The sequence below is a fragment of the Podarcis liolepis genome, assembly GCF_965112155.1.
Source record: "Podarcis liolepis genome assembly, chromosome: 6".
NCBI lineage: Eukaryota > Metazoa > Chordata > Lepidosauria > Squamata > Lacertidae > Podarcis > Podarcis liolepis.
Genome location: NC_139559.1, coordinates 63,184,361 through 63,197,301, shown reverse-complemented (window position 1 = coordinate 63,197,301; position 12,941 = coordinate 63,184,361). Strand labels below are relative to the sequence as shown.

The following is a 12,941-nucleotide window of genomic DNA, read 5'->3' as shown; positions in this document are numbered from 1 at the left end:
AAAAGGACCTGCAAGTTTAGGAACTGAACGCAGAATTGCACTTAAGGAGTTAAATATCGTAGCAAACGAAAGACTATATGGAGTACCTTTTCTGACGCTTAACACTGAATTTAGATTATCGTAGTATGAGCAATGTTTAAAGGCTGCAGTGGTAAATGGAAGGCCCCAAATTGTAACAGCATTTGATAATTTATTATGGGGCAGTTCTAAAGACCAAAGATGCTCTGAGTTATTGCAATAATTGTGAGGTAACCTGCTTATTCTGAGTCTTTTATGATATGGGTTATTTTTCATCACACATTGGCTGTAGCCATCATACTGGGTTTTTAGATACCTTCATTTCCATGTGAAAGTTTGATAGGTTTATCCCTTTTTTCTTAATGCTGACTCTTAGCCCTGAGCCTGTCAATCCTTCTAAGCCACTATTTGCTATCTTTTTATGTGTGACAGATATTTCCTATGGAATGTGCCAGTATTCCTGATAATTTAATATGCCCATTCCCATCCTCTCTTCATGATCCCTACCATTTTATAGCCTTTGGCTACACTTGCAACACATGCCTTCAGTGCCTTTTGTATCCGAGATTCATTCACTTCCACCAAATTTAATTAATGTTAATTAAGTTGCAAGAGCCATCATACAGCAGCTAACTAATGTTTTCAGCCCTACTGAGCATTTCTTCAAGGTTAGAACAGTGTTTTACAGAATTGGCTTCAAAGTCTTTTTGGAAAATAACATAGGAAGGCAAACGGGAACAATGAAAATAATTTTCAGGTATGTTTTATCCGAGTCCTTTATGCTTTCAAGTCATATTCTTTATGGCAGACCTACCACACTTTATAGTTCCATATAAGCAAAGCTTAGACACCTATAAGAATGTGGCCTTTGCAGCTTAATTGCACAAGAAAAACGATTACTGGGAATTAAAGATTTGTTTGGTAATATTCTCTTCTCTGATACCTATTAAGAAACCATGTGTGTTTTGCAACACAGGCACAATGCTCGCAATGTTTGAGAGAGTAACAATCTGCTTTAACTTGTACTATTCCCATAAATACAATAGTCTATTTCTAAGAGCTACGGTTAATAGTTCTGTATAGCCCCAAAGCCTGCAGGCCTTAGTCCAATGCAGTATGATAATTTGTGTATTTTATAGTCTCTAAGCCAGCCTTTCCCGAACCCTGGTGCCTTTCAGCTGTTTTGGACTACAACTTTTCGCAGCTCCAGCCACCGTCGGACTTGTGCTCTCAAACATCTTGAATGCATCAGGTTGGCAAAGGTTGCTCTGGGCAAATCGCTTGCTACCAAAATTGAGAAAAGGAAACAAGGAGTTGAAATCAACCATCGTTCATCACATAGAACTAAGAATTTCAGTGGGTCGACTCTGAGTAAAAGTTATATGGCTACAGTCCATGCATGACCTTCTAATGCACTTTCAGAGGCTGCACATTGCTTGCTCTGATGCTAAAAACTGAACAGATAACTGACAAAGGTGTTTGTGCTGTTGTCCAAATACAGATGCAGTGTTTTTAATAAAACCTTTTTTTTTTTTAATTTGGGAGGAGGCAGAGATTCCTCTTTGAAAATAGAACTTTACAAAATTGTTTTGGTGTATAATGAAGTGTAACCTACACAGCTGTGATTGAATTTAAGGACAGGTTAAATACGGATGCCATTGGCAGCTGCTGCAATCTTCTGCTTTTCGTGTCCATCAGAGACTCTCTGTTACATAAAATGGGGCGCCTGGCAGCCTGTGTAGTCCAGTCTCCTGGAGCCAGCAGTGTGCCGAGGGCCAGTTCCTCCAAGCTGGAGGTTTGGGTAATGGGGCAAAGGTTTTGTGCCAAGCAGCGAGCACGTTACAGGCTGTGTGACTATAGTCCACTTTCTTTCCCCTTGTTGTTTCATTGTAATCCACTTCTGCATGGGGATTTAGGTCTCTGGAAAACATTCAAAGGCCTCTCTTGAGCAGCGGGGCGAAATCTCATAAAGCTTCGGGAGGATTTGAGTGGTGAAAGATGCTTCTGTTCCCCAGGGCCCAGCTGATTGGCTCATATGTTTCCATAAAGCTGTTGCTCCCGTCAGTAAGACCTAACCTTCATATAAATACCCAGCACACATCTCTGGCTGCCGTACTCTGCATTTCGCTCAGGGAAGTCCAAATCCTTTCCTGGGGAGAAAATGGCCAGCCAGTAAGTACCTTCCCTGGGCTTTGCTTTGCATAGAGTTTAAATGTCAACCCAGTAAAGTGTGATAATGTCACTAGATTCTTGCAGCTAGCAAATTTATCAGAAGCCAAGAGTCAGTCTTCACATGCTGCTGCTGCCTCTGGGGCATGCATGATATTCTAACAAGAATCCACAAATTATTGTGGCAGGGCAGTAGTAAACAGTAGTAAAGCTGGACTCCTGATTCTGTGATTTTTATTGTTAAAGCTTAATCCATTGCAAGCATAGTTCTTCGAATTGTGACCAACATGCATTGGGAGGGTATTGGAATAGGAGAGTTCACCCTGTGGTGAGAGCAGGATCACAGAGTTTCTGGAACATGATGCCTGGCACTTGTGAGGATGAGTAATCTGTGCCTTCAGTCCATGTTCAATGTGATTTGGTCATGGGGAAGCTTGCATTTGGCTGGAGGAATGCTGTGCTGATTCCACTTTCTGGAAATATATTCAGCACTCTCACTTGGCCACAACCTGCTCTACAAAGTGAATATCGCCACATTTCTCTAAAAACTCTACCAATTTTATTGGGGGCGGGTCATGGCACAATCATACATTTCATCTCAAGTTACCTTGCCTCCTATTTATGCTGGTCAAAACAATTCTTGTTGAATTTATATCTCTCTTCTAACCTTCATCCAATAGTTGGAAGGACTTGCTCACCCTTTGTTTTCTTAACACCCTTCAGAGTTGAACATCCAGCAGGTGGATACAAGAAGCTCTTTGAGACTGTGGAGGAACTCTCCTCACCAATAACAGCTAATGTCACGGGTATGTGGATTTCTAATGCTTTATTTCCAGATTGCCCCAGTGTGCTATTTTCCTTCAAACCTTTATGGGGTGGGGGTGGGGAGATACAGAGGGGGAGTTGAAGAAACCTTGTAATACTAATTTATTTAATTAAAGTCAAATATTGCATTTCCATAGCCTCATGCTGAAAATCCACAAATTGACCTAATCTTCACAAGCCCTGAAATCCTGCTGCATACCTGGACTAATTAAATGCCATTCAAGTTAACCTGACAATCCTAGAACATGGCAATAGAAATTCAATACTGTAACAAAGCAACAAATCTCTGGACATGCCCTTCTTTCAAACGCCTTCCACAAAACAAAACTTTGCTCTCCCCACTCTCTGGCCTTTGTACAGTGAGGCTTTCTTCAGTGCAGAAGTAGACTTCTAAGTTTGGTAAACATATTCTAAACAGAACATCAAATCTTCTTTTTTCTTTTTTTTTGCTGGATAACAAATGTATTTATTTAGCCCTATTCTTGGGGTTCATGTAATGTAAGTGAAATAATAGCTAGAATCTGTAGTACCTTGGAGAAGCTCTGTGATGTTCCTCCCCAGAGACGTTATGGTCCCTGAGACAGAAAACCCAAATTTGCTATCCCTTCCCAATCACTGCCCAGTCAGAGGGGGAAATATGTTTATCCAAGCAACTGACAATTTGCTGCTTTTTAATAGTTTCCAAAAATCAGCTGCTGCCTTACAATCTGTCTGTGTTGGCTTGGCCCAGTGTGAGTGTATGCTGGGTGGGACCAGGCCTCAGGCTGTCCTTCACTTGCAGCAGCATCTGGGAAGGCAGCCTGTGGGGCAGAAGATGAGATGGGAAATTACCACCCTCGTGTTTCCAACCTTAGTCTTCTTTTCTCAGCTGCCACCATTGTCAATTTGATTCTGTGAGGGGTGACCAGCCCTGAGGAGCTAGGCCTCCCCTCACCCCTCACAAATATATTGATACAAAGAATAAGGGAAGACTTGAGACTGCTTAGTCAATTTCTTAGTCGAACACAGTTGGCATCTTCCATGGGTCCTTTTATTTCTTAAATACGTGACAACGCTTTTTGCTATCATTGCAATAGGCAGGATTCCAGTCTGGCTCAGAGGCAGTTTACTCAGATGTGGGCCGGGTTTATTTGAAGTTGGCTCAGAACCATTTTATCATTTGTTTGATGGCCAAGCACTTCTTCACAAGTTTGACTTCAAGGAGGGGCATGTCACTTATCACAGGAGGTAAGCATCTTCATTTTTCCTACTTGGCATTCCCCACCGATAGCAAGCCCAAGGCTTGTCCAAATCAAACTGAGTTTTAAAAACATTCTGTTCCAGAGCTAAGAATGCATTTTGGCTATATTTTAAGTTCTATGAAATGGGGATCGGCGAGCTGCCTCACAGGCTTTCTGGACAATAACGTTAAGGATTGCATAGCATGGAGAACATTGAAATGTCAGGGGTTAATAATATCCAGAGTTCAGGCAACGAGGGCGCTTAGGGTTGGCTTACTCCGTCCTGCACATAGCTCCCCACCTCCACCCTAGCCTTTTCTAGAACTTGTTCCATGCCTCTTCTACTTCCATCCTTATTCACACATTGCCGGTAACAGCACGGGGACTCCACTCTGGTGGCTACTCCTTTGTCGCTTCTTGACAATGTCTGTAACTTCCATCCATATAGTTAGGGTTGTTTGAGCAGATATGTGACATACCACTTAGGGCCCGTTCTACAGTTATCTCAGCAACCCAGCAACTGCATCACCTTCCCATGCATCTCCAGAAATCCAAGATGCTATGGCAAGAGCTGATTCCCATGCCTATGCCATCCCCCCTGGGGCATGTGACAGGCGGCATGGGAAGCGCACTCGTCCTAGGTGACCTGAGGATTCCAACATACCAAACCAAAACAACCTTTCTTCCTTTTCTATAGGTTTATCCGGACCGATGCCTATGTAAGGGCAATGACTGAGAAAAGAGTCGTGATTACAGAATTTGGCACCTATGCTTACCCAGATCCATGCAAGAATATATTTTCCAGGTGACAAAACAAAGGCATATTGTAGGGGATGAAGCCGTGTTCTTTTTTCCCCCACCAGAAGAAATAATCCAGTGTCCTTGTTGGTTCTGTTTGGCAGGTTTTTTTCATACTTCCAAGGTGTGGAGGTCACCGACAATGCCCTGGTGAATGTGTACCCCGTGGGTGAAGATTTTTATGCCTGTACCGAGACAAACTTCATAACAAAAATTAACCCAGAGAATTTGGAAACAATTAAAAAGGTAAAAAAAAGAGAGATACATATGGATAGATAGATAGATAGATGATAGATAGATAGATAGATGATAGATAGATAGATAGAAGGCAGAGGCTGAGGAGAAATGCAAAAAGGAAAAGGAAAAAATGCTTTTGGTGACGCACAGTCTGCACCTGCAACACAATACCTGATTAGAGAACTGTCTGGCTGTATATGAGGTCTGTGGCAGACTTCATACATGCCAGACCTCTCTCCCCATTAGAATCTAGTCCAGACATTGGAATACTTCAATAAATATTTTGCAAAGTCTGTGCTCTCAGAATGCACTAGTAAATATCATGCAAACACGGACATTTTTGGTATTTATGCCAGAGCCAAATGACATTCCAATGACATTCTGCTGGTTACTACCACTTGTGGGGCATTCATAACTGGATTTATGACATCGTAAAGTGGCCGTGTTAGCTTTATAGATGTCGTGCTTCAGCAAGAGCTATAAAGAGACCAGTAGTTTTACAGAATTTGCTATAAATATATCACAGCTGGTACGAGCAGGCAGACCTTCTTATAGGTGGTACCAGAGGACAGGACAATGCCATCATTAAGAGATTAGAGTCGGGTTGTTTTTCATTGCAAGAGATAGTTTTTGTGCATGAAAAAACTGCATAAATAGTTATGTCTTAGCAGCAGCGTGTTTATCAAAATTAGCTGCAAGGACATGTTGCAATGTCAATGTAAAACATACATTTATGGCAAAATAACATTGCATCATAACTTCGTATATTTCCAAGTATGTAGAACTTTTTTCTACAGTGATTGCCTCTGTTTAGGAAATTCTGTGGGGCTGAAATCTAGCAGAAGGTGTCCTCCGGCTGGAGGAAGGGGAAACTTTTTCAGGTGACTACTCAACCTTTTCAGGGAACTGTGCAGAGAGGAATTGGCGAGGGCTGGGGAAGAACAGTCTTTTCCCCCTTCCTGTAGCAGGGATGTCCTGTGAGTGGAACTCTGCTTATAGGAACTCTGGATCCAGCCCAATGTGTGTAGGGGCTACTACAGTATTCAAAATCATTCTGTGAATAATCAAGGACTCAAGACACAGGCGCAAAGTGGATTTGGAGGAGTCATCTTACCTTCTCATCTTATTTGCAGTTGGTACAAACCTTGATTTTCCAACAGGCCCATCCAGTCCCAGTTGAAGGGGGATTATATTACCAAGTCAGGGGAACTGGACAATATCAAAACTCTTTTAAAATGTCATATTCCTTGTTTATCAGTTTGAATCCCCCCCCCCCGGCAAATGGTTTCTTTTTAGATGTTTTGTATCTAAAGTCATAATAATAATAATTTTATTATTTATACCCCACCCATTTGTCTGCCACTCTGGGCAGCTCACAGCATATATCAGAACATACTAAAACAACAAACATTAAAAAGTTCTTGATACAGTGCTGCCTTCAGACGTCTTCTAAAAGTTAGTTGTTTATTTCCTTGAAATCTGATGGGAGGGCGTTCCACAGGGCGGGCACCACTACCAAGAAGGCCCTCTGCCTGGTTCCCTGCAACCTCACCTCTCGCAGTAAGGAAATGGCCAGAAGGCCCTCGGCACTGGACCTCAGCGTCCAGGCTGAACAATGGGGATGGAGATGCTCCTTCAGGTATACAGGACCGAGGGCGTTTAGGGCTTTAAAGGTCAGCATCAACACTTTGAATTGTGCTCAGAAACGCACTGGAAGCCAATGAAGATCCTTTAGGACCGGTGTTATATGGTCCCACAGCCACTCCGAGTCACCAGTCTAGGTGCCACATTCTGGCTTAGTTGTAGTTTCTGGGTCACCTTCAAAGGTAGCCCCACGTAGAGCGCATTGCAGTAGTCCAAGCAGGAGCTAATCAGAGCATGCACTACTCTAGTGAGATAGTCTGCAGGCAGGTAGCGTCTCAGCCACAAGGTACCAGGTGGAGCTGGTACCTGCCCTGGCCACAGAATTTACCTGTGCCTCCATGGACAGTTGTCTACCATGATGACTCCCAGGCTGTGCACCTGGTCCTTCAGGGGGACGGTTACCCAATTCAGGACCAGGGAGTCCCCCCACACCTGCTCACCCCATCCCCCCAAAACAGTACTTCTGTCTTGTCAGGATTCAACCTCAACTCAATATGTTAGCCGCCATCCATCTGTCAAGCCCAGATGAATGTATGGACCAAAAAGGCATCTTTCTATTATGCTCTCCAGGTGGATATCAGCAAATATGTTTCTGTCAATGGAGTAACAGCACACCCCCACGTTGAGAATGATGGAACCGTTTACAATATGGGCAACTGCTTTGGAAAGAATTTTTCCCTTGCCTACAACGTTGTACGGATACCTCCCCTGCAAGCAGGTTTGTTCACTTCCAAAAAACATCTGCGTACTTAGAATATGACTGCATTGTTCCTTTTCCCTTATGAATAAAATCTATCCGCTACACATAGTGCAATACTTCTCACTTTTCCTATGATTTCTGTCACTTTTCCTTCTCTTACACAGTAGCTAAAGTGTCAGAAGCTGTGTGTGTGTGTGTGTATTTTGCAAAAAAAGTATCAAAAGAGGTTTTTGTAATGACAAGCTCATTTTCAGAGAAGCAGTGCTTGTGTTTGAAGACAGAATGATTGAGTTGTAGCTAAGTTCTACTCAGAGTTAGACCCCTTTAAACTAATGGATCTAAGTTAGGTCTGTCCGTTAGTTTCAGTGGGTCTACTCCCAAGTATGATTAATGCTGGATACCCTTTGTTTTTTCATCTACCGCACCGGTTTTCTTATTCTTGTATGGAATTCTCATTCATTGGCTTGTACAAGATCAGCAGATGAATTGTGTCTTTATATATAATATATATTCTTTTTAGATAAGAAAGATCCAATGACCAAATGTGAGGTGATTGTTCAGTTTCCTTGCAGTGACAGGTTCAAGCCATCTTATGTGCACAGGTAAATTCCACCCTCTAATATAAGCCAACAATATAAACATCATGACTTCAGCTAATATAAAAGGGCAATATTGTTAGCACCCAGCTGTCTCTCAAGAGACAATGGAGTGCACCTCTGGGAGTGAAGTCAAACGGTTGGAGAATCACAGCGCCTACTATGACTGCAGAGACTGGTAACGCATAACTGCTGCCTCCTGCATTATTTTTGCTGCATTAGCAGCACCGAAGTGACCTCTGCGGCGTGAGCCTGGGCAGTGTGTATGGAAGTCCTGGGCTGCCCAGATTAGAAGACCCCTCTCTTGGCATGGCTGATGTGGTCCAAAGGAAAGCAGAGCAATACCTTCGGCACCAGCTTGGCAGCAGGAGTTGCCAGGAGGTGTACAGGGTGCCATCCAACTGTCTTAGGGACTCAACTCTGGATTTGTGTAGGGTTTACTTCCCTGAAGATATCTCACAAGGTAATGGAGGTTTAGGATCAGAGTTTTCCTTCTCTTAAATGGGCTCCCTTCCCAGGTTGACAAGCCCCATCTGCCTCATTTCCCTCTATAGTACATGTAGCATGGAAAGCATTGCTAAAGAGATAATGTGATCAAGTAAAGAGAATAGCATCTTCAAAAGTTTGTACTGCCTAACTTACATATTAGGTATTTTCTGGAAGTGCAAAGAAGCACATGGAGAGGGTTGGTATTCAGGTAGATACTCTTCATTTTGATGTTTTAAAAGCTTTTAATGATGTCCCTGACCAATATATCATTCATATAATCAATCCAAATTTGAAAGCACACATTTCTAACAGAAAATTGTTTGCCCCGTATGTCAAAGCCCTTGTCTATTATTGACAGATAAGATTGAATTAAATTAGCAATTAAAAACAGGAAGAAACAGCATGCAGCTGAATATTGCACACTTTCATGTATGCAAAATGCTGCGTCGCCTGAAATAAAATCCACAACTATATTTCTGAACAGCTTTGGAATGACTCCAAATTACATCGTATTTGTGGAAACACCAGTGAAAATCAACTTGCTCAAGTTTCTTTCTTCCTGGAGTCTTTGGGGTGCCAACTACATGGATTGTTTTGAGTCAAATGAAAAAATGGGGGTAAGTGATGTTGCTCCGCAATTTACATGCCCCAGGGCCTAAAAGTATATTATCTAAGGGCACAAAGCAGTAGATGCTATTTTATGGGTTCGCACAATTCAAGTGTGATTCATTTTATTTTTTAGGTATGGATGCATGTAGCTGATAGGAAAAAAAAGAAGTACCTCAACATCAAATTCAGGACTTCACCTTTTAACCTTTTTCATCACATCAACACCTATGAAGATCACGGTTTTCTGGTTGTGGATTTATGCACATGGAAGGGGTGGGTATTGACAAGAAGGTTGCTTTCAGGTGATTCTCCAAACCGCAGCTTGGAGGATGAGGAATATTCCCTTTGCTCGCATGCTTCCTCCTCCTCTGGTGCATGTGTCTTACCAAGTTTATTTGTGGTTTAATCAAACCATAGCTTCCTGCAACACTCAAATAATGCAGCAAACTATCATTCAGAGGTTTGGAGGGTCACCTGAATACAGCATATAGCCTGAGCATTGCATAGCACTCAAAAGAGCTCTGAAGAAATCCAAGCAGCATGTGTCAAATACCAAAGGATTTTGTCAGCTTTCGTTTTTAAGAGTGATAGAATATGCATGCTGGAATATATCCTAATACTTGGGAGTAATTTTGCAGAGACAAAGGGATCAGCTGAATAATCGAAGACTTTAAGCCCAAGTCTTATTGATTTTCTGGATCCTGTTTCTAGATCCTTAGGGTTGCATGCTCAATTCTGCTAGTTGTTTTTTTTTAAATGCCACCTACTTTGAAAGACTGGTTGTGCACTATATTTTATTATGTGCAGCAGTTACTGTATAATTTTTTTTTGTCAAACCAATTTTGTGGGCCAGAACTCTTCAGGAAATTTGATCCATCTCTTGCTTCTAGGGTGTCACAACAAAACCATGTTAGATGTCATTAACTGCTTGCTTTCAACATTTGAATGCTGATACTTTTATCCTCCTACAGGTTTGAGTTCGTTTACAATTACTTATATTTAGCCAATTTACGGGAGAACTGGGAAGAAGTGAAGAAAAATGCCCAGAAAGCTCCTCAACCTGAAGTTCGTCGATACGTCCTTCCCCTAAATATTGAAAAGGTACCTGCAATAGTGAAATAGAGTTCTAGCCTCCCTGGGGAAAGCATTCCATAAGTGGGGGCCACTACAGAAAATGCCTGTTCTCTTGTTTCCACCCTCCTAGCCTCTCATTGTGGCAGAGGCAGTTTTAGGGTAGAATGACCAGTGTGTTTGCATTACCGGCAGTCCCATTTACATAGAGGTTAGGTTCCAAGGCACTGCACGCATCTGTGAAATCATGTATAATTGAAACCCATTGAAAAAGAATGCGAACACCCCATTCTTCCCCCACCCTGTCCCCATTCTGCCCTTTTAGTGTTGTTTCAGTGACGTCTTTATGAAGTTTCCTGGGTTCAGCACAATGCACATTTACATGGTTGCACACATATTGAACACAAATGGGGAGCCGCCTGTATATGAGAAGGCACTACAGAACAGTGCCTGTTATTATTCAGTGAATCAAGCTTGCTCCTACCTGCAAACTTTTGCCCAAAGTTGGTTTTTGGTAGCACTGTTAGTACTGTTGGAAAATGGAGCATATCCTGTAAGAAAGCATAAAAATGTTCCTTCCTCACTACTTTTTTCATTAGCTTCCCTTTTTTATCCTAGGCTGACACTGGCAAAAACTTAATCACATTGCCTAATACAACAGCTACTGCAGTTCTGCACAGTGACGAAACCATCTGGCTGGAGCCAGAAGTTATTTTTTCAGGGCCCCGTCAAGGTAAGATCATCCTCAACCAGAATAACAAAGGCAGCCTAGTAAATCTCCTCCTCCCTCCCAATCTATTTTCCTTTTGTGTTGTATCGTTTTTCAGTTGTAAAACTGACAGCAGGAATTGTAGTTTTTTAAGTGATCTGTAAGCCACCCTCTGAGCATTTTTTGGCCGAAGGGCAGGATAAAAATGCTTTAAATAAATAAATGACTAAAAATGACTCACTAATTCCTGTAAATGTTCTTGTGTTTTGTTTTATAGCTTTTGAGTTTCCACAAATAAACTATGCAAAGTATTCTGGGAAACCGTACACATATGCATATGGACTTGGATTGAATCACTTTGTTCCAGACAGGGTAAGTATTATGTGCTAAGATGGGTGCAAATTAAGATTCCTTAATGTGGTCAGGGCCAGCACTGATAGGAATGTGCAAGACAACACAGTTTAGTGCAATTTTAACACTATCTTCAAGAGACTCTTAATATTAACATCAAGCCCAATCAAAAAGTCATCTGGTTTCACTCAAACCTGAAATATATTTAAAGTGATTCTCAGCCCAGCATTTAAAAGGTGTTCATAGTGCTAAATATATTCTTTCGCTCTTTATAAACACAGACACATAATCCATCAATACGGACATTAATTTATGATCACTGTATTTCAAATATCTGTCTATTCTTGTGCACTGGGCTAAATCCATTCTTCACAAAATTTCTGTTCTCGTTTTACACCTCATGATAAAACATAGTCATGTTAGAAAAAGTCTGTCATCTATTGGGCTAAGACTTAATTTTCAACACAGCTTTGATATGGTAAAGTGACCATCACTTTGTCATATTTTTGTGATAACATCCCATACCATATTCTAATAGCAAGCGCATTGTGTAAAAATAATGTATGTCTTAATTTGTGGTGATTTTGCAATATCTAGAGAGTTAGTCAGTGTTTGACTAACAACTCTTTATATAATAGGGAGAAATTAACTTCAGTATCGTCCCCCACCCTTATCTCTTTCTAGCTTTGCAAGATGAATATCAAAACAAGAGAGACATGGGTATGGCAAGAACCAGATGCCTATCCCTCTGAACCAATCTTTGTTTCACACCCAGATGCCCTGGAAGAGGATGATGGTAATGTTATTTCTTTATTCAAGTCTATGCACATCTTTTCTCCAGTGAGTTAGGAAGGCTTTCTTTGAATGCCAGCCATCTTACACAATAATTGCAAGAAAAGAAACGTTGTACACAAATATTCACTGATAGAATAATGGAAAACTTGTTCAGATTTTGGTTTAATGGTCGTTGCAGTTTTCTTGGATGATATAGTGGAGATTTGTTGAAGTATCTGGTGCTGCTTCAGCTAGGTAACTCCTTTTTATTTTTGGTTCAGGTGTTGTCCTGAGCATTGTCATTAGTCCTGGAAGTGGACCAAAGCCTGGCTACCTTTTGATCTTGAGCGCAAAGGACATGAGTGAAGTCGCAAGGGCAGAAGTGGACATAAACATCCCAGTTACTTTTCATGGACTCTTCAAACGAGCATGATGGTTGCACCTTCACTAGACCTATTATTAAAGCCTGGCTTTTAGCATAATGGATGCAGCTACGAACTGTACTTAAAAAACTACACCCTTCCAACTATCTGTCCCGAGGACCTGTAGAAGTATTTTAACATTTCAAAGAACTGCACACTGACAGAATTCAAGAATACTTTTATAATCCTCATGTACTGTAGAGAAACAAATGGCATATGAAACTGTCAGCATTTGGTATTTTTCATTCAACAAATAAATTTAACTGAAAAGAAGCATTGTCAATTGCAAAATAGTCTTTCATGAGTCGG

General features: G+C 41.4%; 1 protein-coding gene across 1 annotated transcript; it reads left to right on the top strand.

Moving 5' to 3' along the window:
* The first annotated feature begins 41 nt into the window (after positions 1-41).
* Positions 42-12,905, top strand: RPE65 (retinoid isomerohydrolase RPE65). The gene is made up of 14 exons (XM_083510557.1): positions 42-2,190; positions 2,911-2,993; positions 4,089-4,239; positions 4,930-5,037; positions 5,135-5,276; positions 7,482-7,629; positions 8,132-8,213; positions 9,181-9,313; positions 9,439-9,578; positions 10,277-10,406; positions 10,995-11,109; positions 11,363-11,457; positions 12,121-12,232; positions 12,492-12,905. Exons 1-14 carry the CDS (start codon positions 2,180-2,182, stop codon positions 12,641-12,643), a joined length of 1,602 nt encoding a protein of 533 aa, XP_083366683.1. The 5' UTR covers positions 42-2,179; the 3' UTR covers positions 12,644-12,905.
* Positions 12,906-12,941: the final 36 nt, after the last annotated feature.